This window comes from Pseudorca crassidens, chromosome 9 (assembly GCF_039906515.1).
Source record: "Pseudorca crassidens isolate mPseCra1 chromosome 9, mPseCra1.hap1, whole genome shotgun sequence".
NCBI lineage: Eukaryota > Metazoa > Chordata > Mammalia > Artiodactyla > Delphinidae > Pseudorca > Pseudorca crassidens.
The window spans coordinates 54363994-54391737 of NC_090304.1; the positions used below are offsets into that span (position 1 = coordinate 54363994).

General features: G+C 38.8%; 1 protein-coding gene and 1 pseudogene across 1 annotated transcript in view; one reads left to right on the forward strand and one right to left on the reverse strand.

Annotated features, from left to right (window-relative positions):
* UVRAG (UV radiation resistance associated) overlaps positions 1 to 27744 on the forward strand; it is a 352887-nt gene that overhangs the window by 254021 nt on the left and 71122 nt on the right. The window contains 1 exon segment of the mRNA XM_067750404.1: positions 14186 to 14264. Within this exon segment, the coding sequence (XP_067606505.1) occupies positions 14186 to 14264 (79 nt within the window).
* On the reverse strand, positions 10618 to 11135 carry LOC137231323 (U6 snRNA-associated Sm-like protein LSm4 pseudogene; annotated as a pseudogene).

The window sequence follows — 27744 nt, forward strand, 5'->3', positions numbered from 1 at the left end:
TACATATGTGATTGATCTTTTTGGATAAAAACAAGGAGGAGTTAATAAATCACTGCACATAGCTATAAAGATGTTTGGGCTTGAAAGCCTAGCCTGTAAGAGCAAATGTGGACCCTGAAGGAAATTTATGAAGCATAGATCCTTTTAGCTTTACTTAACAGCTAACATCTGACTGACCCAGGGGGACCATGGAAATTTACTGCTGGGCCATTCAAATATGTAAGCTGTTGTGCGATGTAGAACAGGTAAAGATTAGCCCAGTAACAAATATGAGGCTATAAAATAAAATGAGATTTCGATGACTTGTAAGTACTTGTCAAAGGTCAGCTCCAAATGACTGGTCAGAAATGGGAAAAACTTGTTGATAATTAAAGCAGATTGATTATGACAACCTAGGCGTTAGCATTGGTCGCTCCCAGATCAGTGATTCTTCAAGCTTCCTCCTCCTGTGAAATCCATACTTAAACAGAATGACTTTAAGGGCCTTTAAATTGTCTTTTTGTGTGCTGAAATTGGGTAAAATTATGAGTTGAGGTAATTCCTTTTGCAATTCCATAATTGAAATACATCTTTCTCAAATATATTCTGAATATATGGAATTTGTAGACAGCCTATTCATTCTAGAACACTGACTTTAGCTAACTTATGTATGCAATTTTGAGCTTTGACATCTAGAAAGCAGGTAGAAGTTTTTAGGCTTTCTGATAGATGATCTTGAATTAACCTTTAAACTTAGGTAGTTAACAGATTTATGCACACAGTTATTGAAAAATCAATTTAGTGAAATTAAGTGGATATTTCAAAAATGTGTGGATTTATTTCCAAGCTTTTTGTCTGCTTTGCTTTATGTAAGTCTCCAAAGTAATAAATGTATGTAATATTGTTACTAGGATTTTAGGAGTTGCATTTTGGACTTTAATAAGGTCTATAGTTATTGATGTCAACATTCGCTGCCTTTTTGACTTACTTTACCAAAAGGTTGCCACATAAAAGCTAGATTTGGTTGTTTTCAAGGTATCAGCTTATGAAATCAGTGGTAAATTTGGTAATAATTTGGTTCATGAACATCTCATTTGTGAGTTGAAGAAATCCCACAGATTTTTTATAGAAATCTTGACTAAGTGAAATTTACAAAATAATACAAATGTACAAAATGGGATTATTACTGGGCGGGGGTGGGGCTTGGGTCCATGGTGTAGAATTAGTTTAAGATGAGGAGTCAAAAGGCACCAGTTGGAATTCTAGCTCTACCACTTCATCCCTACATTTACTCCTCCCTCCATTAAACCGGTAAAAATGTTCCAGACATTGTGCTCGAGGAACTAGGATACAGTATTAATAACAGTTTCCATTCTTGTGGAGGATACAGAGGCATAAACACGCAATTACAATAGTGTCAAAGGTCCTGCGTTGGTGAGTGTACAGGGTTCTATGAGAGACGAATAGCTAATCCCAACTTGGGGCAGGGGTAAGGTCGAGTGGGGTAAGATCTGTGGTTGTAGTTGAGTGTTAGAAAAGACCGTGTGACCTTGGGCACCTCAATAACAGTGCCTATAATAGGACAAGTGCTTGTATTGTATTGATAATGTATGCTAAGTGCAATACCTAATGCATAATAGATATTCAGTAAATAAAATCCAGCATCAGCATCCCTGTTGTTATTTTGTCAGTGCTCACTGGCTCTTTTACTCTGGTGCTGGAGTTCCTTGCCTCCTATTAATATACATACAGCAAACATAGTATCTTCTCTTGTGGCACTTACAGATAGGTACTGGGGAGGTGACGCATAGTAATAATGATAATTGAATGCCTACTGTATCCTGGTAACTGTGCTGGGTCTTCGGTTTTTTTGTTTAGTTTAATTCTCACAAGCAGTCCTGGAAGATTGGTGTTATTAAACCCATTTTAGAGATTTGAAAACAGGTTCAGAGTAGTATGCCCAAGTTCACACTACAAGTAAGTAACAAAGCTGGGGGCCTGAGTCTATGCCTTTCTGACTTCAAAGCTTAACTTCTTACACCTAAATCCCCCTTCTACTTTTCTTTTCTTCTCCCCCCAGAAATAGGTATTATAATTAAATAAATAACTTTGATGTAAAGGTTTGAGCACCTAAGTGGCTTACAGAGCATATACCACTAGTTGCACTGATACATTTAAGCAAATCTATATTATGTGCGCACATTGTGAAGTAGAAATGTAAAATGGTGAGCAGTTTTTCTTCCAAATTCATATTCCAGATGGAAACATCTTTTGGCATTACCAAGTATGTAGGTTTATGCACCTTGCATGCTTAATTGTAGTTAAAAAAGAAAAAAAAACTTTACAGATTTTTGTGGGAAACAGGTGCTGTTAAACCTGGGCAAATGCAGGATGGCTGTTAATGTTGTGGAATGTGATTTTGATTTACTTGGCAGAATTTTTATTTTATAAAAATGACTATTAAAATAGACATGCTTTCCATCCTTTAATTTTGCTCTGTTTGCTGAAATTTGCCTGTAGAATATTTTTCAACAGTTACTAAAAGGGTGTGGAAAAACTGGAAGGTTTCTAGAAGGAAATTGATTCTGAATTCTTTAACAATTTTCACAACCCTGCAACTTACAAAGTTTTTTAAAAAACGGGGATTTTTTTTAACCTTCTTACTGCAATTATTTGGAATTCGATTTCCCTGAAATTCCCTTCTCTTTTTAGTACAGCTCTGTCTAAAGAACTATGTTTAATATTGGCAAAGAGAATAATCTGATGTAAATCTTTTCATTACGTAATTTCTCCTTTAAAAACTTGTGATGGCATCTTATTACCTGTCATATCAAATTTAATATCTTTTTTTCACTGGCATATATGATTTCCTATTATACATTCTCTCTCTCTTCCTTCCCCAAAGGAGAGGGGAAGATCACTCTTCTTCTTACTTTTTTATAAGGACTTTTGTCACCCTCTGCCCATGAATTATTTCAACATTGTTATCTTTTGTTTGCCGCTTCTCCTTTGATCTATTATCTCTCTCTCCTCACTTCCCTCCTAGACCTTTCCTCTGTGTTTTCTGAAACCCCTCTTCAGTGACTATAATATATACAAGTCTTCAACCTCTTTACTATATATGTGTAGTATACAACTGCTAGAGGTGAGTAAAACCTCTGGCTCTCTTCTGAAAGTATCATTTACCCTGGAGCCTTCTGAAGAGGAGACTGTTTCTTCTACATCCTATGTCTCTGGGTCTAGAGAAGGTAATGTCAGTTCAAAACCACTTCTCAGTAGCATGTACCTAGTGTTTTGACACTTGAAGTAGATCATTTTCAACACCTCTTTCTCTATATGGTAAAATTATTTTCAGTAATAATCATCACATGAAACAGATGATAATAGCCAAAAAAGAAAAGCAGAAATTTTTCTTTTATTGAAAAAAATATATATACTTTTTCTTTTGAACAGTTTCTGTGTGCCCATCTTCAGGGAGCAATTTTAAAGGTTTGTATTTTACTGTACCTTGTTCAAGGCTGATTGTAAATATTTTTGTATCTGAATAACCTTATCTAAAACTACACCAGGAAAAAAAAATGATTCGGAACTAAGAAGAATTGCACATTGCTATCATTGTTTATTTTGAACCTACTGTTTAAACACGGGAATATGTGGGAATATGTTACACCAGACAGTCTGGGGACACAAACTGTGTACAAAGGAAGCTTCGAAGATTCCAAACCATTTGAAATTTAATCAAATTGGAAGTGTGTAGTTTAGTCCACTTCGTTGGGCTGACTGTACAGCTGGGAGTTCTTTGAATTAACTTCCATGTTGATATAATATTTATTAGCATATGCATAATGAAAACATCCTGATTTGAAGATTGCATACATATAGAAATCAAACAGTCACTGCAGCAATTGTTTAGAACTTAGACCAACAAACGATTTTTTTTTCTGGGAGGATTATTTTATCACTGGCATTAGGCATTAGATTCGTTGTTTTTAACCCATTTTATTATCATTTTAAAAGTCTCTGCAGATTTATGCACCTCCTTATAGACTGCCCCCATCTTCCTGCCCTGGCTAGGCCACTGTCATTACCCTAGTGGCTTCATGCTTGTAGTTTCTCTTTTCAGTATTCCTAAATATTCTTATCCCATCATCCTTACCTCTAACCCACTTACCTATGGGAAAAAAATCAAACTGTTGGAAAGATTGGAGCACTGTAAATTCAAGTCATCTATTTCAGTTGGACTAATACATCCTAGATACCTGATTCTCCTTCCACATGACGGTCTTAAACCTTCTCTCTTTTTTCCCCATCCCCAGTTGTCCCTTTCCTTCCTGATAAATCATCCCATTTCTGACTTTATAGAGAAAGTAGAAGCTACCAGATGGGAATACTTCAACCTTCCATCGAAACACATCAAAACCTTTTGTAATCATCTCCATCATCTTCAAAATGCCCTCTCCTTTGTCGACCCTGACCCAGCCCTCTAGTCCTCCAGCTGCTTCCTCTGAAAGTGCATCTGTATAATCAGCAAATTCTCCTGTATCTTCAGGCTTTTCTCAGGGAGTTCAGCCTATCTCTTGCCCTAACTGAACTTGCATTTTCCCTGAGGACCCCATGAGTACCCATTTAGTAGCTATTAATTTTCTTATGTGCTAGTAGGTATTCAGATTCAGGAGATGAGATTGGGGTTTTCTTCCTCTCGTTGGTTTTTCTAGATTCTTACCTCTTTACCCTGTTGGCAAAGGAAACATACGAAAACCTATTCCTTTGAGACATATGCTCTTCAACTTTACCACTCTTTCAGTCTCTCAGTTATAACCCCATTACTCATCATGTGTTTTGGCAACAGAGAAACAAGAAACAGGTGACATAGGAAAGAGAAACAGTCTTTCTCTTTCTATTCAAAATCTTGCTGTTATGGGTGACACTAACACACAAGTGGATGATTCATTCAACACCCTAGCCTTTCATTTCCTTGATCTTTTGGCACCAGTGATCTCTTGCTTCCCATAGTTTTTATCTACTCCCCTGGTTACTCTCTGAGTCACGTCATCATTTCTTTCAGTCCACATCCAGAATCTGATTCAAGCATCCTGCTCTCTGATGACTCCCTCAGCTCCTTCGGCTTGTGTGTTAGCCTCTTGTTCATTGTTCTTCTTGGTGACCTTCAGACCTGGCATTTTTATCTAGTTTACATTATATGTCCCATTATTTTAGTCACACCTTTGTCTTGCCCCCGCCCCCCGTGACTTCTCATTCTTACAGCCCTGTTGTCCATTTTCTCTGTACCTGCTGCACCCAGGCAGATGTGTAGAGAGTCATGCAATAGTATCATTATAAACTCATGATTAATTACCATTTCTGGGCTCTCAGTAGTGCTCAGCAGTTCTATTACATTTCTTTGTTGAAGTTGTTCTACCATTTGATCAAACTTTCATTCATTTGGGCAAAACAAAACATTGAGTTCTTCATGATCCCTCTCTATCCATCACCCTTCACTTCCAAACCGTAACCAAATCTTTATGATTTATCTCCTAAAAGTCTTCCAAATTAGTCTCCTTTTTTCCATTTCTTATATCACCACATTAGTCTAAGCAGCCGTGATCTCTCACCTAGATTACTGCAACACGCTGGTCTCACCTTCTCTAAACCATTCTCCACAGCAGTCAGCATATTTTTTTTTCCAAAATGCATATCGGTCATTGTCAGGAAAGTTCAAGGAGGAAGGGTTAATTAAAGAAGGAATGTATCAGATGAAAATCTAAGCAAGTTAACACCTTTGTTTAAAGTCCTTCCATGGTTTCTTATTTCTATTAGGAAAAAAAATCAGACTATGGTCTGACATGGTCTAGAGGGCCCTGCATAGTCTACCTTCCTATCCAGCTTTAGTTTCCTCTCTCGCCAGAACTCCCCTCAGACCAACTATACTGTCCTTCTTTTAATTCCATGAAGCAGCATACTTACCCCTGCAGTGGTTCTTTACATATGCTGCTTCCTTTAGTTGGAACATTCCTTCCCTTAGCTCCTACTCATCTTTTTTTTTTTTTTTTAATATTTATTTGTCTGCACTGGGTCTTAGTTGCGGCATGTGGGCTCTTTAATTGCGGCACGCGGGATCTAGTTCCCTGACCAGGGATCGAACCTGGGCCCCCTGCATTGGGAGCATGGATTCTTAACCACTGGACAACCAGGAAAGTCCCCTACTCATCTTTTTTTTTTTTTTCTTTTTTTTTTTTTTTTTTTGGCAGTACGTGGGCGTCTCACTGTTGTGGCCTCTCCCGTTGCGGAGCACAGGCTCCGGACGCGCAGGCCCAGCGGCCATGGCTCACGGGTCCAGCCGCTCCGCGGCATGTGGGATCTTCCCGGACTGGGGCACGAACCCGTGTCCCCTGCATCGGCAGGCGGACTCTCAACCACTGCGCCACCAGGGAAACCCCCTACTCGTCTTTGAGGTCTCAGCTAAAATGTCACTTTCTCTCAGAAGTCTTCCCTGGCTCTCTCAGTCTTTTTGTCCACCTCTTTTCTGGAATAGTGTTCCTTTCCTTCAGAGTACTTAATTTATAAATTATGTATTTGTTGGTGCGATTATGCTCCACTGGACTTTAAGCTCCATTGTCTGTGTTTGCTCACCCTTGTATCCCCACCACCTAGCACCATACCTGGCACACAGTGTGAGTTCAGTGAAGAATTGTTGAGTGAATAAACTGTTTCCATAGTGATCAGTTTCTTTCATCCTTCCTGTTATAATGGGAGACTTGGCCCACCTGCCATCCAAGGCAAATCCTCCTCCTGTGCTCTCACCACCTGTAGGATGGAGACCCTGTTCCCGCTCACCTTCTCAGGGCATCCCACTATGCTTCACCATGTTACTGAGCTCTCTTCTCACTGTGGCAAACTTCACATCATCTCCCTTTCCTCACCTTGTCACTCCTGAACTCACACCAGTCTTCCTTCATCTCCCACTGCTTCATTTAAACGTGTTTACCATATTACCAAAGCTACCTACCAATGAATTCATGTAATTACATCCAATAGACATGTCTTCATGTCTCCGTTGCTTGAACTGTCAGCAGCATTTGACTACTGATGATATCTTCCTTCTTAAATTAACACTTTCTCTGTGCTTTTCTGGTGAGGCACTTGGTTTTCCTCAAATCTTTCTGAGCAGTCCTTCCCAGGCCCCTTTTCATTTCCCCATCTCTTGTTGATATTCTTAAGGCTCTGAAACAACCCTCCTCTTTATGATTTTTTTAGGCCATCTCATTCATACCTGGGTTTCAGTTTCCCTTTAAGGTTTTGTAATTCTTGATATTTTTACCCCAAATTTCTCTTAACTTTATGTATAAGGATATTTTTTGTAAAATATATTATCTATATTATATACATGTAAAGTATATACACCTGCTTCTCCTCAGCATTCCCTGTCTCAGTTCATAGACACCACCATCTACCTGGTTACTCAATCAGGAAACCGAAGGGTCATCTTTGACCCCTCTGTCTTCACCACTGTCACAACTGTCTATCACAGAGTCTTGCACTCTACCTACAAATCATAGCTCAAATCTACTCACATATGTTCCTCTCCACTACTGGAACCCTAATCAAAACCATCACCATTCTGGTCTGAACCATCGCAACGGCCTCCTAACCAGGTCTTGTTCCCCTTTATTTACTGCACTGTGGCCAGAGTGGTCTTTAAGAAATATAAACCCCAATTCTGTCACTCTCGTGCTTAAGAAATCTCTAATTAACCTCCCATTGTCCTTAAGGATATAGTCTAGATGTCTTGTGGTTTACAGGACCCTGTGCAGTCTGGTCCCTGCTGACGTCTCCAGCCCAGTCTTCTAGCACTGAGCACTCATACTGTGTTCCTCACCCCACCCCCTAGCTGTCTATTTTAATGTCGCCTGTACTTTTATCAAATTAAGGTGACAGCCTCATTTTATCAGTTGCTTAGGCTCAAAACTCTGAAGTTATCCTTGACTCCTCTGCCTCTCACACCTCATATAAGATCTTTCAACAAATCATTTGGCTCTGTCTTCAAAATACGAGAATTCAGTTACTCCTCACCACTTTCACAGCTACCATCCTGGTTTATACCACCCTCTTTTCTTGGCTGGGTCTTTGCAGGAGCCTCTCCATGTTTCCTTTTTCCTCCCCTGCAGTTTGTTCTCTCAGAGAAGCCAAAGCATCTGTGTCTCTCATCTTTTCAGAACCCTCCAGAGCTTCCCCTCTCGTTCAGAGTAAAACCCAAAGTCCTTACTCTGACCTACTAGGCCTTGCGTGATCTGGACCCATTACCTTGCTGACTTTCTCTCCTCTTCCTTTTCCCTCACTCTGCTCCAGCCATTTCTTATCTTGTGTGCCTCTGGCCTGCCTTACAGTTTTACTGCATCCTCATCAACTTGGAATGAATTATAGATAAAGCTTTAGTGTTATTATACAGCTCAGCAGAAAAATGTGAGTTTTTCTTTTTTTAGTCATGACAAAGTAAAACATAGTAGTCTCTTTTACTCTGCCAGGTGGAAGGAAAGAGAGACATGGGCATTTTCAGGAAGTGTGCAAAGGCAGAGAGAAATGAGCTTGGTGTGTTCATGAGACTATGAGAAAACCACTGGAACAGAATAAGGTTGCAGATAACTCTGACAGTTCAGATCACGGAAGGCCTTGAAAGCCAGGCAGAGAAGTTGAAATTTAAAACAATAACTGGTTAGGAAGCAGGGCTGCTAAGTGACATGATAAAAAGTCTTACTTAAGAAGGAAAATAATGATACTACCTTCTAGTGAGTAGAGGACAGGAATGCTGCTAAACATCCTACAGTCCACACAACAACAAAGAACTTTCTAGAGTGGCGATGGGAATGGAGAGATGAGAATGTTTCACAGGAAAAATGGCTTGTCGACCTGGTGAATCACTGCATATATAAAATGCAAAAAAGGGTAAAAATTGAATGCCACTCTAAGCCTGAGTGATAAAAGTTGCGGGAGAAGACTAGACAGGAGAAAGTAAGTTGAGTTTGAAGTAAACTCGTGACCTCAGAACATACTGAGGATGTGTTGTCACATTTTCTACAAGCACAATGAGCAGAAGTGATCTTAATATGCATAATAAAAATTTTGAATTAACTCTAGCCATGTCCTCATCCCCAGCTGAGCCATCAAAGAACCAGACGTGGATGTGGGGCTCCGAAGGTGAAAGCAAGAAACTAACCAATTCGGAGTCCTTTTAAAAAATGTCTGGTTTGGGGAGGAGGGGGAAGGGCTTATAATAATTAATCTTTTGAAAATAAGAAAGGTTCAAAATAAATTTCTTTTACAATTTTATTCCAAATTGATTGTGGCATATCCTTCATATATACATACACACATGTGAAGTAATTTGAATATGTATTATATACAATATTTATATATATATATAAATTTAATTTTAAAACATTTCCTACTTTCAGACCATACACATGAATCTCTTTTTCTCACATTTCATTTGCTAGCACTTCAGTAGGTCTACTTTGTAGCCTTAGCTGATGCCTATCATCGTGACCCTTTGGCATTATACTCTTGAAATATTTTCTTGGTTCCTGAAGGAAATATGAAGTTATATTCAATATATTTATTTTGGCATATTCAGAATTACAGAATCTTGGAGACGGATGAGATATTATACCCCATCGAGTCCAATGGGCCATCCAGTGTTTTATTCCCCCCATATTAGGCTCTAGGGCTGCTGTAACAAATTACCACAGACTTGGTGACTTAAAGTAGCAGAAATTTATTCTCTCATGGTCTGGAGGCCAGAAGTCCAAAATCAAGGTGTCAGCAGGGCACCGAAAGCTCTATAGGGGAGATTCTTTCCTTGCCGTTTCCAGCTTCTGCTGGCTCCAGGCATTCCTTGGCTTGTGGCTGTGTAACTCGAATCTCTGCTTCCATCTTCAGGTGACCACCTCCTCTGTGTCTCTCCTCTGTGTCCTTATAAGGACACTTAACTGGAGTTAGGTCGCAACTGGATATTCAAGGATATTCTAATCTCTAGATTCTTACCCTTTTCCCAAATAATGTTGCATTCACAGGTTCTGGGTTTCCAGACATGGACATATGTTTCGGGGGGACCACCATTCAGCCTACTAGACCCCTGAATGCATGGGGGTTTTTTGTTTTGTTTTTGTTTTCATAGATGTAGTTTTTCGTTTTGTTTTGTTGAGGTTTTTTTTGTCACAAAAAGAGGGAGAGAGGAAGTGATGGGACAGGGCCCAGTGTTGTCCCCCAGAACAGCTTCTGAGGCAAAGGTTCATCTGGATTCATTTTGAAAAAGCAATTTTGGGGTCCGTGTTTCAGGAAATTCTCCAGGCTGTCAGTCTTAGTGCAAACAGCTTAAAACAAAAACCTCCCTTCTGTTCACCACTCAGGGATCTAACACAAAATGCAAAACAGACCTGTTTGGAAAATGCCTGACCTTAAAACAAGAGTGAGGCCTTTAGAGATGCGTTACATACAGAATCTCCCAGGAATCAAGTCTGCTGCGACTTCACAAAACCAGAAGCCCAGAATAACATTTCCAACTGTAGAACTCCTGGCTAACAAAAAAAGAGGAGGATCACAGAAGACAGGCAGGGGGTCCTACCCGGACACCTGCCTCTTCGTTTTGTTCTGAACAGACTCATAAACTGGAGCGTAGAAAAGCGGCCTCGGGGGTGGGAGCAGATGCTCGGTGGTTGCGGCACAGTCTCTGGGGAACAGAGGGGCGGCTCACTGTTTGCCCGCCTCTCTGCCCGGCCTCCTTTCTGGCTGATCTCTGCTGGTCCCTGGGATCTCTCCTCACCCAGCACCCCCCATGCCATGGCCCTTCTGTCGCTTCTGCTGCAGGCCACCACGGCCACGGCCCTTGGCCGCCACCTCCCCCTTGACTGTGTCGATGATCTCATTGGGGATGCGCAGGTACTTGATGGTGCTGCTGCGGATGTAGCACTCGGGCATGAGCCAGAAATTGTCTCTGTCCCTGGACTTGCAGATCACCTCACGCAAGTTGATGTTCATCCAGTTGTCACAGCTCACTAGATGCCCATTGTATGCCTCCCCGTTTTTGAGCTCGACCAACAGTGGGTGATTCTGAGCCGTTTTCAGCAGCCACAAGTGAAGCATGGTGCCAGCAGGGACTGGGCTCCCCGCCACTTCCACCACAGCCACCACAGCTCACCGCATGGTTATTATTGGTTGACCGGCCTCTGCTTAGCTTCCTCTACTCAAGATCTTTTGGATTTTGACTAATTCTGTGGTGACATCAACTTTCCTGTAACTTTTTTGCCATCAACTTTGGGTTTTCCTGCTTGATGCCGTGAGAATAAAACCAGCTTTTTTTCTCTCTGAAAGTCCTTCATTTGTTGTCCATGAGACTTCTGCCCTTCAGGCTAAACACCTGTGGTTCCGTCAACCATTTCTCTCAAAACTATGGCTCCCATTCTCCTATTCATCCTGGGTGTTTTTCTCTAAAGGACCCAGTGACAATAGAAAGAATACTGAGTGTATAACTGAAGACCTAATGCTGAGGTGTCATATCTTTTCCACTAAGTAGGTGACCAAGGCAAGTTAGTTTCTTTTAAATAACAAAAGCACTGGACCACTCTGCTTCACTGCATGCTTTTTATAGTCAAATGAGATTATTACAAAACCTATAAGAAACATAACCTATAAGAAAGGTTCCAGTTATTTATCTGTATGCTTCTAAAAAGAAACATTAACTCCCAGAACTAAACGTAGATCTGTCAGTATCATCTGACACAGTACTAAGTATTGATAGTTGGCACTAGCACGTTCCCTGGTTATCTGCTCTCTTTCTGTTAATACAGCCTGGGATTACATTGGCTTTTTGGTACTCATGTCATAATTCTTTAATCACACGGAAATTACTAGGTACTAAAGAGCTCCAAACCATCTTCACAGATAATCTATTTATTGCTTTCTAATTCATTGACTTTTACCACGTAGGGTCAGTGAATTTTTCAAACAACTTGGAAATATAATTTAATTTGGAAAAGAATTTAATATTGCTCATTTTAATTGCATTTTCTGTAAAAGTATAATAATAGGAAATGTATACTTATTCCTCTAGTTATTGAATCTAATACTCCCTTAAATTAATTCTGTTTATGGTGCTAAGGACATTTTTCTGGCTGTACTTGAATGACCACATTCTTATCTAAACCTTCTGCAGTCTGCTAATGAGATTCTCTATGTATATTGAATTAAGATGCCTTTGATTTGTATCTTATGTCCTGATGGTAATAGGTTTTACCCTTTTAGATGGATTTCATTTTTCTAGATTGCTTAGCAGATCTATAAATCCATGTACTTTCGCAGAGTAAGATGACTGTAATGGTTGGAAGCTATTATACTGTTCAACTTGACGTGACCCCTTAAGAATTTGAAAGCAACATAAGATGTGAACTCTGTCCTAATATTTGATCTGTCTTAAAGTTTCCCTATTAGAACCTTTGGCTCTAATCACTCTTTAGATTTGTTTTAATGGTACATACACACCTTGGGGCTCTTTCTTTCTATAAAGAAGCCCCAGTGAAGTAATAAAGTCAATGTCATAAGATCCATTCATCAGGATTCAGAGGCTTGGTTTTCAATGTATGCTTATTTCAGTTTACTTTTCCAACATTTGAAACAGTTTCTGCATTTATAACTTGGAAATGGAGATATTTGTGAGTTTGGAGAGCTATGCAGATAGTCTACGTGTAATGGTTTATAGTATAACAACTATACAGCATAGAGCTTTAGGACTCTAGTAAATTACTTCATACTTGCCCCTTTGTTGATATATCCTTTCAGTTAGGTAGTTTCTTTGCAGGCTACCCCATACAAGTTTGAAGGATTCCCAGATACCCTGTAAAAGCCTGGTGTGTTACACTTTACTATCCCAAATTTGCTTTGCTGTCATTTTTAATGCATCTCAATTTAGGGCCAAACTGTATGTCCTAGTTTATTTTTTATAGCTTCAATTAAATACAAAGCTATATCTTCTTGATGGGTGTATGAAGCATTTGGTGTTCCACTGTAGAGAATACAGACAGATCATGACCTTGCTCGCTCCCCAGTGCCTGTAATTTTACAGTACGACAAATTTACCTTTTGGACATTATGTAATCAGAAACTCGAGAATTTAATATAAAGCTTTAAATTCTGTTTCCTTTCTTTCATTTTCCCTAGAAAACAGTATCCTCCAAGCATTATGCAATGTATCTTTTCCTCAGACAATTAAAACACAATTGAAATTAAGAATATCCAGTAATTGTCACCTACCATTTATTTCTGTAAGGTTATGTTATTCTTAAGAAAAGTCAGATATTGCAAAACTAAGGAAAGTAAAGTTTCTTCTTGACCCTGTCTAAGTTGTGATTGATCTGTTTGTAGAGAAATCTATTGCAGAGGCCAAAATGCATGCTTGGTCTTGAGAATCAGGGGAAAATATGACTAGAACATAGATATACTCTAACCTTTTCTTCTTCATTTGCAGGAGTAGGAAAAGGGAAATAGTGAAGGAAACTTACTCCCTAAAATAACTCATCACTTTTATAAAGATCTACAGATCTCATGCCTTTGTTGCTTCAGTGAATCAGGTTAAAATGGAAAGTCTTATGAGAACTCTATGGCATGAGTACATTGCCTTGGAGAAGTAACATCCAAATAGCGACCCCTGCGAATGTGAATGAATTTTTGATGAATCTTTGCTCATTGGTGCTGTGGATTTGACTAGCCACCTCAGAAGCAACGGAAACCTTAGATATCGCTTTCATGTCTGATATTTTTCTTAATCTTCTGTCCCTTTTAGTAGAAGTTGAGATGTCAGGTCCAAAGTATAAGAGGAAAAAAAATTCTAGGATCTTAATCTCAGGGTGGTAGGTTTATGATATATAAATATGAGACATAGTGGCCTCAACTCCTTGAGAATAGTGGGTCACTTTCTTATATATTTGTCCCTTATTGTATGACCTATTCAATTTTTTCTTCGAAACAAAGCAGCCATCATTCTGATTTGACTAATGTTATGAAGATATTAAGATAATAGGTTACAATGACTATATAAGTGACTTAGTCCAAGTCTTCAGATGTTTATGCTGTATGCAGGCAACTTCTGCCTTTGTCAGCAACTTGGAGGTTGTTTTACTCAAGTTTTTTAAAACTTCTGACCCTACTTTACCTTTTTTAGGTTTCCATTATACCCAAAAGGAGGGGAGAAGTTGCAGTTTGATTACGGTGTCTATCTTCTGAACAAAAACATAGCACAGGTAAGTAACTCCTCTTTACTCCCCTCCTACTTGCCACATGCAGCCTGCTTCCTTGGATCGCTAACCCTCTTTATGAGTAAGTACTACAGTTGACTCCTATTTAACTAGCTACAGTGATAATGCAAAGTTCTTTTTTGGCCACAGTCCTTTTCTGTGCCATTATAAATACCACAAAGAAGCAATGTGTACAGATTGCAATCCTCCGGCTAAACTCAGAAGCCATTTACTGAATTATTACCTGCTAGTAGACTGTACTTGAATGTGTGGGCTTTATAACCTCTTGCCTCTACAGCTTGACTGGTAATAGCTTTCTTCTCACACAGCTTTCTTCTCTTAGACCACTTCTGGGGGCTCATTTTGATTGGGAGTTTACGGAGTAAAGGTTTACTGACTTTGGCAAGTCCCTAATAGTCTCCTCATCTATTATCTAGGGCCCCAAAGAAAAGACCAAGCACATGGTCCTTCCAACCCAGCTTGGATTTTTGTGGCTCTCCTAACATCACACCAGTTCGTATCTCACTTAATGCCTTTCCACATGCCATAGAAAGGCTATCAGATGCTTGGGTTTGCATTTTCCTGAAGGAAATATATAGCATTTCCTTAGCTCACTTGGCTCTACTTCAAGAGGTAGACATGCCGTAAATTTTCTAGTTGTAAAGGAAGATCAGCTTCAGCGCCTTGTTTTTATTTGGACATCCTTCCAATTGGAATATCACATGGATGAGATCCCACTGTTTGGCTGTTCTTTAGTGACATTATCAGCTGTATCCTCAGACCTTTTCCTTTTTATAGAAGCAGTAAGGTTTGTGATGCTTTTGTTTTTATGAGCCTGCGTTGCCTTTTATCTGTATGATTCTGAAGACTCACTGAACAATTCCCATATTCATTTCTGATGGATCTAGAATAATTCCTCCATGTGGTGTCATCTTTGCCTTTCTTCCCCTCATCTAATCTCAGTTTAATGTTTTTTAAAAAATTGGTTTTTATTAAGACTCTTATACTTTTCTGATACTGGATCAAATTTCTAGTTTGCAGTCCTCGATTAATCATTTGCTTATAACCTCACACTCATACTGCTTTTATTGTTATTGCCATCCAGCTTATGTTCATTGCAGGCAAGCAGCCTTGCTCACAGCCTCTGGCCCATGACTCATCTTTCCATGTGCCATTCTTCCCACAACTGATGATTTCCATCCCTCCATTTTTGGCAGAAGAGTATCTCAGTCTGGGAAACAGGACCTTAATTTCAAGGATACCTAGCTCACATTACTGATCACAGATGTCATACCATAGAGAAGGTAGTACTTAGACAGAAAGGGTCAAGAAGGGGCCAGACTAAGGATACATGAAGGGAGAAGAGGTCTAAGTAAATTAGAGAGTACCTCCAGTGAAGTCAGCCAAGGTGGAAAAGAGTACCTGGAAACTGGGGTCCAGAGTGTGGGAGTCAGGATGTCAGGAAGGTTGGCCTCATTTAGTAGAACTAAGTTCTGATCAGAGTTCAGAGATTCTTCTCTCTTTGCCCTATTTCCTGTTTCTTGCTTTAAGCACATAAGGCCTAAGATCAGAAAGAAGTCTGTTGGAAGTTTCCAGGTGAAATCTACTCCTAATTAAGGCTAGGGCTGAAATCCCTGGATTTCCTCATAAATCCCAGCTTCAAACACACACATGCACATGCACACACACTTAATTGTTTCTTCTCAGGGCCCAATAGGAATGGCAAAGTATGGTATAAAGGGGTGCTAAGAATAGCCCAGCTTGCTTTGAGAACAAGACCAACAGGGAGGCTGACTATGTGCAGTGGAAAATTTGGGACAGCCAGCCCTTCACATCAGACTCAGCTCTAGCCCTGTTTGGTCCTCATTTTAGAGCACTTCCCAGGTAGCTTCTGATTTTATTCTTAACTGAACCAAGGCCACGAGTATGCGGAACTAGTTTTATTCATCTGTTTAAAAAATGGATTACTTCTAGTAATTTTGTATCCTCTGCAACTTTATACTCTTTGAAATTGAGAGATTACATTTGTGTGTGTGTTTAATGGGTTAACCACGCAAACTCTATAGGGAGCAAGTATCTTGCTCTCTGTAGTGTTTTTTCATCACTGTGATGGCAGTGATGGAGATGACAATGAAGGAGATGACAATAAACTTCTTATAAATGGACTTTCTTAGGTTTCAGGGTTCATTCAGAAAGCCTCTTCTGAGCATTTAGAAAGAAACTTTTAGCAAATTTGTGACCTTCAACTTTTTTCACTTTAACTCCATTTTGTCTTTAGCCTTACTACCATCACTTTCTTACATTTCAACTTATAACAAATCAAAGAACCATTAATTATTATGGCTCCTAACCAGGTATTATATTAATAAGATATTTCCAACTTGTGAAGGTTTATTTTTATATACATACATACCAATACATGTTGTCAAAGGGGAGTTTGTCTTCTCAGTCAGTCCCATTTAGACTCTAGAGATGTGAACAAATCATACTATTAAAATGGTCCCACCTCAGTAATTTATAAGCCACATTAGTGGAGGTGGATGAAAGCATTGGCATGTGTTAAAGTGCCAGAGAAAAAGGAGTGAAGTCATTTAATACTGCGTCCATAACTTGGTTGAGGATTTGAATAGTCAATAGGACCTTTCATCACAGCCAGAAATAGTAGTAAAATCACTTTTCTGGTAGAGGAAATGACAGAATTTAGTAGTATTTGTTACTTCAGTATTTGGGATCAGTCCAGCTCAAGTTTTGAAAGCACAAGCTTAGAAAGACAGGCCTTCAAGTAGAATTCCTCAAGTGTTGTTTGAAGAGCTGAGAGGGTTGGTAAGGTCTGCTTGCCCTCTTCTTGTCACTATTGTCTAAAGGGGTGTGTGTGCTGGGTTGGGTACTGAAAGGGAATAAAGCAAAATGCCTTGTTCTTAGCACCACTTACTAATATTTTTCAAGTGTCAGCCCCTTTGGCTGGAAATAGTCTTCCCTGTTGGGCAGCCTGCAACACTAGGAATGGGCCTGGTAAATTTCAAGTACAGTGTAATTAATGTTGATTTAAGAAACCAGCTCCTGCCGTAATTGTCAGTAAGTTTATAAGGACATTATATTAGTATTTGTGTATAGCACAGTAGTTTGCTTTTAGTTCCTAGAGCATAAAAAGTAGTAAATCAAAAATTATAATACTTGTACCTTATGTTTGTGGAAAGCTTTATAGTTTATGATATACATACATATATATCCATGTGACCCTCATCATCACCCTGCAAAGTGAAAAGGGCAGCATTTGATCCAGCATTTCCACTTTGGGGTATTTGTCCAAAGGAAACGAAAACACTAACTTGAAAAGATACCTGTACCCCCCATGTTTATTGCAGCATTATTTAAAATAGCCAAGACATGGAAATAACCTAAGTGTCCATCAATGGATGAATAGATAAAGAAAATGTGGTGTGTGTGTACACACACACACACACACACACACACACACACACGTACACAGTAGAATATTATTCAGCCATGAAAAGAAGGAAATCCTGGCATTTGCAACAACATGTGGATGGACCTTGAGGGCATTATGCTAAGTGAATTAAATACCATATGATCTCACTCATGTGGAATCTAAGTTAAAAAAAAAAAACCCAAACTCATAGATAAAAAGAACATATTGGTGGTTATCACAGGTCGGGGTAGAGGGTGGTAGAAATGGATGAAGGTTGTCAAAAGCTACCAATTTACAGTTATAAAATAAGTCCTGGAGATATAATGTACAGCATGTTGACTACAGTTAATATCGTATTGTATATTCAGAAGTTGCTCAGAGTGTATATCTTAACAGTTTTCACCACGAGAAAAAAAAAGTTTGTAACTATGTGTGGTGATGGATGTTGACTTATCGTGGTGATTATTTCACAATATATACATACATCGAATCATTATGTTGTATACCTGAAACTAATATAATGTTATATGTTGCAGTATATTATGGGAGATGAACTAATGGATTGAATGTGGGAGATGGAGGAAAAGGAGTAATCAAGAATGACTCCTAGGTTTTGTGTATGAGCAACTGGATGTATGAAAATGCTGTTTATTGAGATGGAGAAGGGTCCAAGAGACGGGGGTTGGGAGAACCAGAAGTTCTGCTTTGGAAATGTTAAGCTTGAGTTGCCTTTTAGAAATCTAAAGCAGAGTCATCAAGTGAGCAACAGAATATGGTTCTGGAACTCAGGGTGGGAGGTCAGTTACTAGAGGTACAAATTTGGTAGTCATCAATATAAAGATGATGTTTAAATCCATGGAACCAGGTGCGATCAACCAGGAAGAGAGTGCAGAGCTAGCCAGAGCAGAGAGAGACAGATGCAGACAGAAACATGCCGTGGGATTTAGCCCTGGGAAATCACATTTAGATGTTGGATAGAGGAGGATGAACCAGCAAAGACTGTGAGGAATGGCCAGTTGGGTAGAGAGAAAACCAGGAGAAAGTAATAATTTGGAAACTAAGAGAAGTAAATTTCTGGAAGGAAAGAGTAATCAACTAAATACGTGAACTCTGTCAGATGAAGTATCCAGTGGACTTGGGAACATGGAAGTCATTAACGAGCAGTTTCAGTAGAGCAGCAGGTGTGTTGAAGAGTGAATAGGAAGTGAGGAAGTGCCATTGATTATAGACAGCCCTCCTGAGGTGTTTTTTGTGCAGTGAGATAGACATGTGGGTTCATAACTGGAAAAGACTGTAGGTTTAAGGGAGGTCTTTTGGGTTTTTTTTGTTTTGTTTTTTATTTGTTTTGTGGGGATGTGGAACCTTTTTGGTGTGTTTTATTTTTTAAGATGGCAAATATCAGGGCAGGTTTATATGCTGATGAGAGTGATCAAATGAAGAGAGCAATTGCTAATACAAGGTAAAGAAGGGATACTTGAAGGAGTAAAGTCTTAGGGAGAGGGAAAGGAAATTGGTTTCAGAACATGAGTTTGTTGACCTAAGATAGAAAAAGGGGCACTTTCAGCAAACTCATAGTTTCAAAACAAAACAAAAAGACAAAAACCAGTTTAACTTAAGAATGTCCTTGGGGCTTCCCTGGTGGCGCAGTGGTTAAGAATCCACCTGCCAATGCAGGAGACACGGGTTCGATCCCTGGTCCGGGAAGATCCCACGTGCCGCGGAGCAACTAAGCCTGTGTGCCACAACTACTGAGCCTGCCCTCTAGATCCCGTGAGCCACAACTACTGAGCCCGCACACCGCAACTACTGAGCCCACACACTGCAAGTACTGAACTACACCATAATGAAGAGTAGCCCCTGCTCACCACAACTAGAGAAAGACCATGTGCAGCAGCGAAGACCCAATGCAACAACAACAACAAAAAAAAGAATGTCCTTGATTAAGCAGTAAAAGTTATTAATTATATTAAATGTTGACCCTTGACTACATACTTTTTTAATATTCTGTGTGATGGAAAGGGAAATAGGCATAAAGCACTTGTGCAATTGAGTTGCTAACTAAACCAGCTGATATTTTTCATGGAGCACCATCTTGAAAGATTGACTAACACAGCCAACTATACAGGCAGGTATTTGGCAGACATGTTCTGCAAAAATGAATGAAGTGAGCCTCTTAAAGGAAATCAACTGATGATGAGATTCAAGATTTTGAATGACAGTATCATTAGTATGTCAGAAAACTTGCATTTGCCACCATGACCTTGACAGCTTCCCGTTTCTTAAAGGTGTTTTTGATGAAGTTGGTAGTGATATTTAACAAAAGAGATTAAAATATTTTATAATGAATGTGTCAGCATTTAAAATGTATATAACTCAGTGAGCCAGTATTTTCAAAATGACCAGTGTATGTTGCTATGAAGTCACGTACAGCTAAAGATCTCTTCAAAGTGCAAAAACCCAATGGATTTTTTTTTTACATATATAAATTTATTTTATTTTACTTTTTTTTATTTTTGGCTGCGTTGGGTCTTCATTGCTGCGCACAGGCTCTCTCTAGTTGCGGCGAGTCAGGGCTACTCTTTGTTGCGGTGCGCAGGCTTCTCATTGTGGTGGCTTCTCGTTGGGAGCACGGGCTCTAGGTGCGCGGGCTTCAGTAGTTGTGGCACGCGGGCTCAGTAGTTGTGGCTTACAGGCTCTAGAGTGCAGGCTCAGTAGTTGTGGTGCATGGGTTTAGTTGCTCCGCAGCATGTGGGATCTTCCCGGACCAGGGCTCGAACCTGTTTCTCCTACATTGGCAGGCAGATTCTTAACCACAGCGCCACAAGGGAAGCCCACCCCAATGGATTTTAATGTAACAGCTGTAAAAAATATATTGAAATGGCTTCAGATTCTACATTGCTACTAACCTTTAAGAAGCTACTACTTGTTAAGTTTGGAGGTAGTATCAGAGAAGAATATCTACAATTATCTGAAAAGGCTATTAAAATACTCCTTTCTTTCCCAATTACATTTTCGCATGAAACAACATGTGGTAACAAAATGAATGCAGAAGAATATATGAGAATCCAGCTGTCTTCTATTAAGGCAGTCATTGCAAAAGAGACTTGCAAAAATGTAAAACAGTGTCGCTCATCTCACTAAATTTCTTTTTTTGAAGATATGCTTGTTTTTCATTAAAAATGTTATTTATATTAACAAGTAATAGATTTCTATTATTATTTTAAAGTGAATTAGTAAATACTTAAAAGCTTTTTCAGTTTCATATTTGTATATGCCTACATAAACAAAAGCTTTTTGGGGTCCTCAATTTTAAGAGAGTAAAGGGATCTTGAGACCAAAAAGTTTGAGAACCACCGTCCTAGAGAATGTAGTCACCCAGCTTTCCTATAAAACATCTCAACTGCTCATAGACTGATAAACCAAGACACATGTGTCAGTTCCCCAAATGTGGAAACATTATATAAGAGACCTACAAATTTGAATTCTGGTAGTACTGTGCAATACAAATCATCAGGCCAGCAGCTATCAGTGGATTCTTCCCTATTGCTTTTGAGTTTCCTTGAGCCAGGCTTCTCTACTTTCTTGAAAGTTCAGGGACTTAAGAGTAATACTTTGAGGGTGTAGTTTACAAATATTAATGATGATTTAAATTTGTATTGAACTTAATGGCTTTTGGTTTACTTACACTTCTGTATCTCATTTCATACCTTGTGAAGTACGTTGACCAGGTCTATCTTTAGTTAAGAGATTGAGTTGCTGCTATGCTAACTTATCGAGGATGATGAAGCTATTAAATGACAAACAGAATTCAAGATCAAATCTTCTGAGGTCAGATCCAGCTATATCCCACTTTGTTTCTTCTTCTTTTTTCTTTTTTAATGTGGGCCTTATTACAATCCTATGAGGTGGATAAGGCACAGACATCTGCCTTTTTACATATGAGACCCCTGAGATCAGGAATTAAGTAGAACTAGGATTAGATCCTGGAGATTTCATGACCTCTCTTCTTTTTACTCTTTTACCTCTCTTTTTTCTCAGTTTACTTTAAGACTTCATAGAAAGTAACAGTAGCTTCTCCTTCCAAAAGCAGTTGGAAACTTCTGTTCTGCCAGGGACATGGTCTTTCTGTAAAACTTGACTACTCATGGGGCCCACAGTGCACAGCTATTTAGAAGGGATCAATGCCAGTTGACACCCAGCAGCTTAAATTCATGTCTATTTCTCTAACATATAGTTCAATATATATGACACATGAAGAGAAAATGCATTTTTATTTTCTTAATTCTTCTTGGAATCAAGAATACAAATTCCAAGGGTATTTTAATAGTCAAAATGCCATCATTCCCTCCTGCTGCCTACAAAATTGCCAATAATAGAGTAGAAACTATTTTTTAAAAGTCCTGTATCTTAACAACAAACAATTTACTGAGATATAATTCACAAACCATACAATTCACCCACTTAAAATGTATAATTCAATGTTTTTTAAAATATATTCAACTAGTGGTGCAACTATCACCCCAGTCTGCTTTAAAATATTTTCATTGCCCATAAAGAAACCCTGTACTCATTAGCAGTCACTCCCTGTTCCCCTAAGACTTCCGACCCTAGGCAGCCACTATTCCACTTCTGTTTCTATTCTGGACATTTCATGGAATAGAATAAAATATGTGGTCTTTGTGACTGGCTTCTTTCCCTTAGCATAGGTTTATGGTTCATCCATATTGTAGTATGCATCAGTCATTGCTTTTTATTAACAAATCATTTTGGTAATTCAAAGATGTATATGGATATACCACATTCCATTCATCCATTCATCAGTTGATAGACATTGGATTGTTTACACTTCGGGGTCATTATGAATAATGCTGCTATGAGCATTAATGTATAAATACAAGTTTTCTGTGGGGCCATGTTTTCATTACTCTTGGGTATATATTGGTAGATATTGGGTCGGCCAAAGAGTTCGATCGGGTTTTTCCATAAGATGTTACGGAAAAACCCGAATGAACTCTTTGGCCAACGCAGTACTTGTGAGTGGAGTTGCTGAGCCATATGGTAAGTATGTTTAACATTTTGAGGAATTGCCAGACTGTGTGTGAAAAGCAGTTACACCATTTTGCATTCCCACCATCGATGTATTAAAGTTCCAATTTCTGTCCTTTCTATTATAGCCTCCTACTAGTAAAGTGGTATCTCATTGTGGCTTTTTGTTTGTTTTTAACATCTTTATTGGAGTATAATTACTTTACAGTGGTGTGTTAGTTTCTGCTTTATAACAAAGTGAATCAGCTATTATACATACACATGTGTCCCCATATCTCCTCCTTCTTGCATCTCCCTCCCATCATCCCTATCCCACCCCTCTAGGTGGTCACAAAGCACCAAGCTGATCTCCCTGTGCTATGTGGCTGCTTCCCACTAGCTATCTGTTTTACATTTGGTAGTGTATATATGTCCATGCCACTCTCTCACTTCGTCCCAGCTTACCCTTCCCTCTCCTTGTGTCCTCAAGTCCATTCTCTACATCTGCGTCTTTATTCCTGTCCTGCTCCTAGGTTCTTCAGAACCATTTTTTTTTTTAGATTCCATATATATGTGTTAGCATACGGTATTTGTTTTTCTCTTTCTGACTTACCTCACTTTGTATGACAGACTCTAGGTCCATCCACCTCACTACAAATAAATCAATTTCATTTCTTTCTATGCCTGAGTAATATTCCATTGTATATATGTGCCATATCTTCTTTATCCATTCATCTGTCAGTGGACACCTATGTTGCTTCCATATCCTGGCTATTGTAAATAGAGCTGCAGTGAACATTGTGGTACATGACTCTTTTTTTTTTTTTTTTTTTTTTTTACGGTATGCGGGCCTCTCACTGTTGTGGCCTCTCCCGTTGCGGAGCGCAGGCTCAGTGGCCATGGCTCACGGGCCCAGCCGCTCCGCAACATGTGGGATCCTCCCGGACCGGGGCACGAACCCGTGTCCCCTGCATCGGCAGGCAGACTCTCAACAACTGCGCCACCAGGGAAGCCCTACATGACTCTTTTTGAATTATGGTTTTCTCAGGGTATATGCCCACTAGTGGGATTGCTGGGTCATATGGTAGTTCTATTTGTAGTTTTTCAAGGAACCTCCATACTGTTCTCCATAGTGGCTGTATCAATTTACATTCCCACAACAGTGCAAGAGGGTTCCCTTTTCTCCACACCCTCTCCAGCATTTATTGTTTGTAGATTTTTTCATGATGCCATTCTGACTGGTGTGAGGTGATACCTCATTGTAGTTTTGATTTGCATTTCTCTAATGATTAATGATGTTGAGCATGCTTTCATGTGTTTGTTGGCACTCTGTGTATCTTCTTTGGAGAAATGTCTATTTAGGTCTTCTGCCCATTTTTGGATTGGGTTGTTTGTTTTTTTGATATTGAGCTGCATGAGCTGCTTGTATATTTGGAGATTAATCCTGTGTCAGTTGCTTCATTTACAAATATTTTCTCCCATTCTGAGGGTTGTCTTTTCGTCTTGTTTATGGTTTCCTTTGCAGTGCAAAAGCTTTGAAGTTTCATTAGGTCCCATTTGTTTATTTTTGTTTTTATTTCCATTTCTCTAGGAGGTGGGTCAAAAAGGATCTTGCTGTGATTTATATCATAGAGTGCTCTGCCTGTGTCTTCCTCTAAGAGTTTTATAGTGTCTGGCCTTATATTTAGGTCTTTAATCCATTCTGAGTTTATTTTTGTGTTAGGGAGTGTTCTAATTTCATTCTTTTACATGTAGCTGTCCAGTTTTCCCAGCACCACTTATTGAAGAGGCTGTCTTTTCTCCATTGTATTCTCATTGTGGTTTTGATTTGAATTTCCCTAAAGGCTAATGATGTTGAGCATCTTTTCATGTGCTTATTGGACATTTGTATATCTTCCCTGGAGAAATACCTGTTCAAAGCCTTTGTCCATTTTTAAATTGGGTAATTTTTCTTTATTATTGAGCTGTAAGAGATCTTTATATAATCTAAACACAAGCCCCTTCTCAGATATATGATTTGCAAATATTTTCTCCCATTTTGCAGGTTGTCTTTTTCACTCTCTTGATAGTGTCTGTTGAAACACAAAGGTTTTTGGTTTCGATGAAGTCCAGTTTTATCTACATTTTCTTTTCTTGCTTATGCTTTTGTTGTCATATCTAAGAAAGCTTAGCCCAAGTACTTTTAGGTTTTCTTCTGTGTAGTTTTAGCTTACACATTTAGGTTTGTAATCCATCTTGAATTAATTTTTTTTATATAGTGTAAGGAAAGGGTCCAACTTCATTCTTTTGCATGGAGATCTCCATTTAGCCCAGAAAAATTTGTTGAAAAGACTACTCATTACCCATTGAATTGTCTTGGTGCTCTTGTTGAAAATTAATTGACTATAAGTGTAAAGATTTATATCTGAACTCTAAATTCTGTTCCGTTAATATATATGTCTGTCCTTATGCTAATACCACCATATCATTTTTCTTTAAAAAATACTCTTTTCAAAAATAATACATTCCAGGCTTCCCTGGTGGCGCAGTGGTTGAGAGTCCGCCTGCCGATGCAGGGGACACGGGTTTGTGCCCCAGTCCGGGAGGATCCCACATGCCACGGAGCGGCTGGTACCGTGAGCCATGGCCGCTGAGCCTGTGCGTCTGGAGCCTGTGCTCCACAACGGGAGAGACCACAACAGTGAGAGGCCCGTGTACCGCAAAAAATAATAATAATAAAATACATTCCAATTGTAGAAATTTTTTAAAGTACAAAAAGGATAGAAGAACAGAGTTTTTAAAATAGTCTTTTAAAATTCACATACACCTTCTGAATATTCCAAACTTTTTTGTCTTTTCCTTTATAGTTGAGATAACATTATGTATACTGCTCAACTAAAAACTCTCTAAGTCAATATTTTTAATATGTAGTATTTCATTTATGTGCATAATGTGCATATATTATCATTTATTTAACCATTCCACTAATCTTGGACATTTGTTCTTCCATGTTTTTCTTAAAAATAAGGTTTCAGTTACCATATTAGCACTAATAGGTGTTTTACATATACATATATAAATTTGTTTCTGCTCTGTAGAGTGATGTTTTCAGATATAAGAGACAGTAAGGTAAATATTAAAGCACTTTATTGTGACAGAAATCCTGTCTCTTAAGTTTTTCCACGGGCTCTACATTGTTTCCACTAAATCAGTTCAGACTTAAGCTTCATACTGCTGTGGACAAAGAGGATTTTCAGTCACATCCTCACTTTGAAAGATGATGATGATGATCTCCTCTACTCATAAGTATTCCTTGGTGGGCTTTTTTTCTTTTTAATAGTAGAACAATTACATTTTCGTGTACGTGTGTAATGTAAATCCACAAATATCTGAGTGAGCTGTGCAAGGCCTATGAGAGGCTGAGTTTACCCCAGGTGTTCGTATTTGGGGATAAAAAAATATGCACACTATGTAAATAGTTAACTAGTACAAGGCATGCAGTGATAACTGTCAAAGGAGAAGTTCCAGTCAAAATGCGGTTCTGGCTCTCAGCAGGAAGAGTCCCGAAGACGTGGATGCGCTTCCCACCGAGGTGATGAGCTTGGGCATGTAATACAGTTCACTGCACCTCCATTCCCTTATTTCTATAAAGGTTGGATACTCATTATAGGATTGTTGCGGGGACAATAAAAAATGAGGGTTGAGTTTGTAGCTCAGGCTTTGTCTGCAGAAAGGGTACTCAGTAAATAGTAGCTGCCATTTTTTGCGCTTCATGTTGTTATTCTTGTTAGGCTCATGTGGAGTGGGAATGCTTCAATAGACAGATAACGGCACCCGAACTGGAAGTTCAAGGCAGGAAAGCATCTGGCTAGTGAGAGAGGAGGAGAAGCAGAGGTGCAAAGGAAGGGCTGTTCCAGGCTGGCTGGAATAGGTTACCTTAATAGTGGGGATAGGAAAGACATTTTTGACTGACCACCATTGGCCCTGGCACCATACTGTTACCAGTTGTTATACTTGGAACTAAAACTGGTCTATGTGAGCTCCCTGGGCATGTTTCAGATGTTTAATAAATACTTGTTGAAAGAATGAGTGGTGAATGAGTCAACCAGGAAATTGTTCTTTCCTTCCTTAAGATTGATAGTTAATGAACTTATTTCTATTTAAATATGTGTGTGTATTTAAATATATATTTAAATGCATCTTGACTCATGTCTGTTTAAATGGAGGCTTTAACGGAAGTAGAAAAATCACGTATATAGTTGTTTTTCAAAAGTTCCATTCTGTATTTAAGGGATAACATACTACCTTTTTGAACTTGCAAGTGATTGGTTAAATGTTCTTGTATTAATTTTTTAAAGAATCATATCAGTTATTAACCAATTTACTAAACATTTTTAATGATACATTGGCTGTGATCACTGTACTTCCAAGTGCTGAGGGTGATAAATTAACAAGGTAAAATAATTTATTTTTATGTCAGTTGGACATTTTCTCCTACTTTAAACTGAAACTAGAAATCCAATGCCAAAAATATCTTTCCAAATGAAAAATAAAAGTTTTAACTCATATTTATATAGCTTACTTTAGGGTACAGAGATCTTTCACATATATTACCTCTTTTATCCTTTTCAAAAGCCCTAAAAGTGTTGGTATTATTATCCCCACTTTCCATTTAGGTAAACTGAGACTCTGAATAGTGAGCAAAGAAATTCAGATCCTCATCATCTCACTCTAAGTTCAGGGGACTTGCTGACTTCCTTTTATCAGTCAGAAAGAAACATTAAATAGCAGGTTTCCCTTTTGTCTGTGGCTACCTAAGAGCCAAGTAAAAATTTAGCACCTTACTTGGTTTAGCATCTTTGATAACTTCTGTCTCTTCCTTTATCCTAGTTGTTTTTAAAAATTCACTTTAGGCCTTTATTCTGCATGTTTTAATATTTTAAGCTGGCAAATTTTTTTCTTTAATTAAAGAAACAAGTTGCTTATTCAGTAATGATGTGAGCCTTTTCCGAGGCACTCCTATGAGTGACATTTGTTGCTGGGAGAAAAATA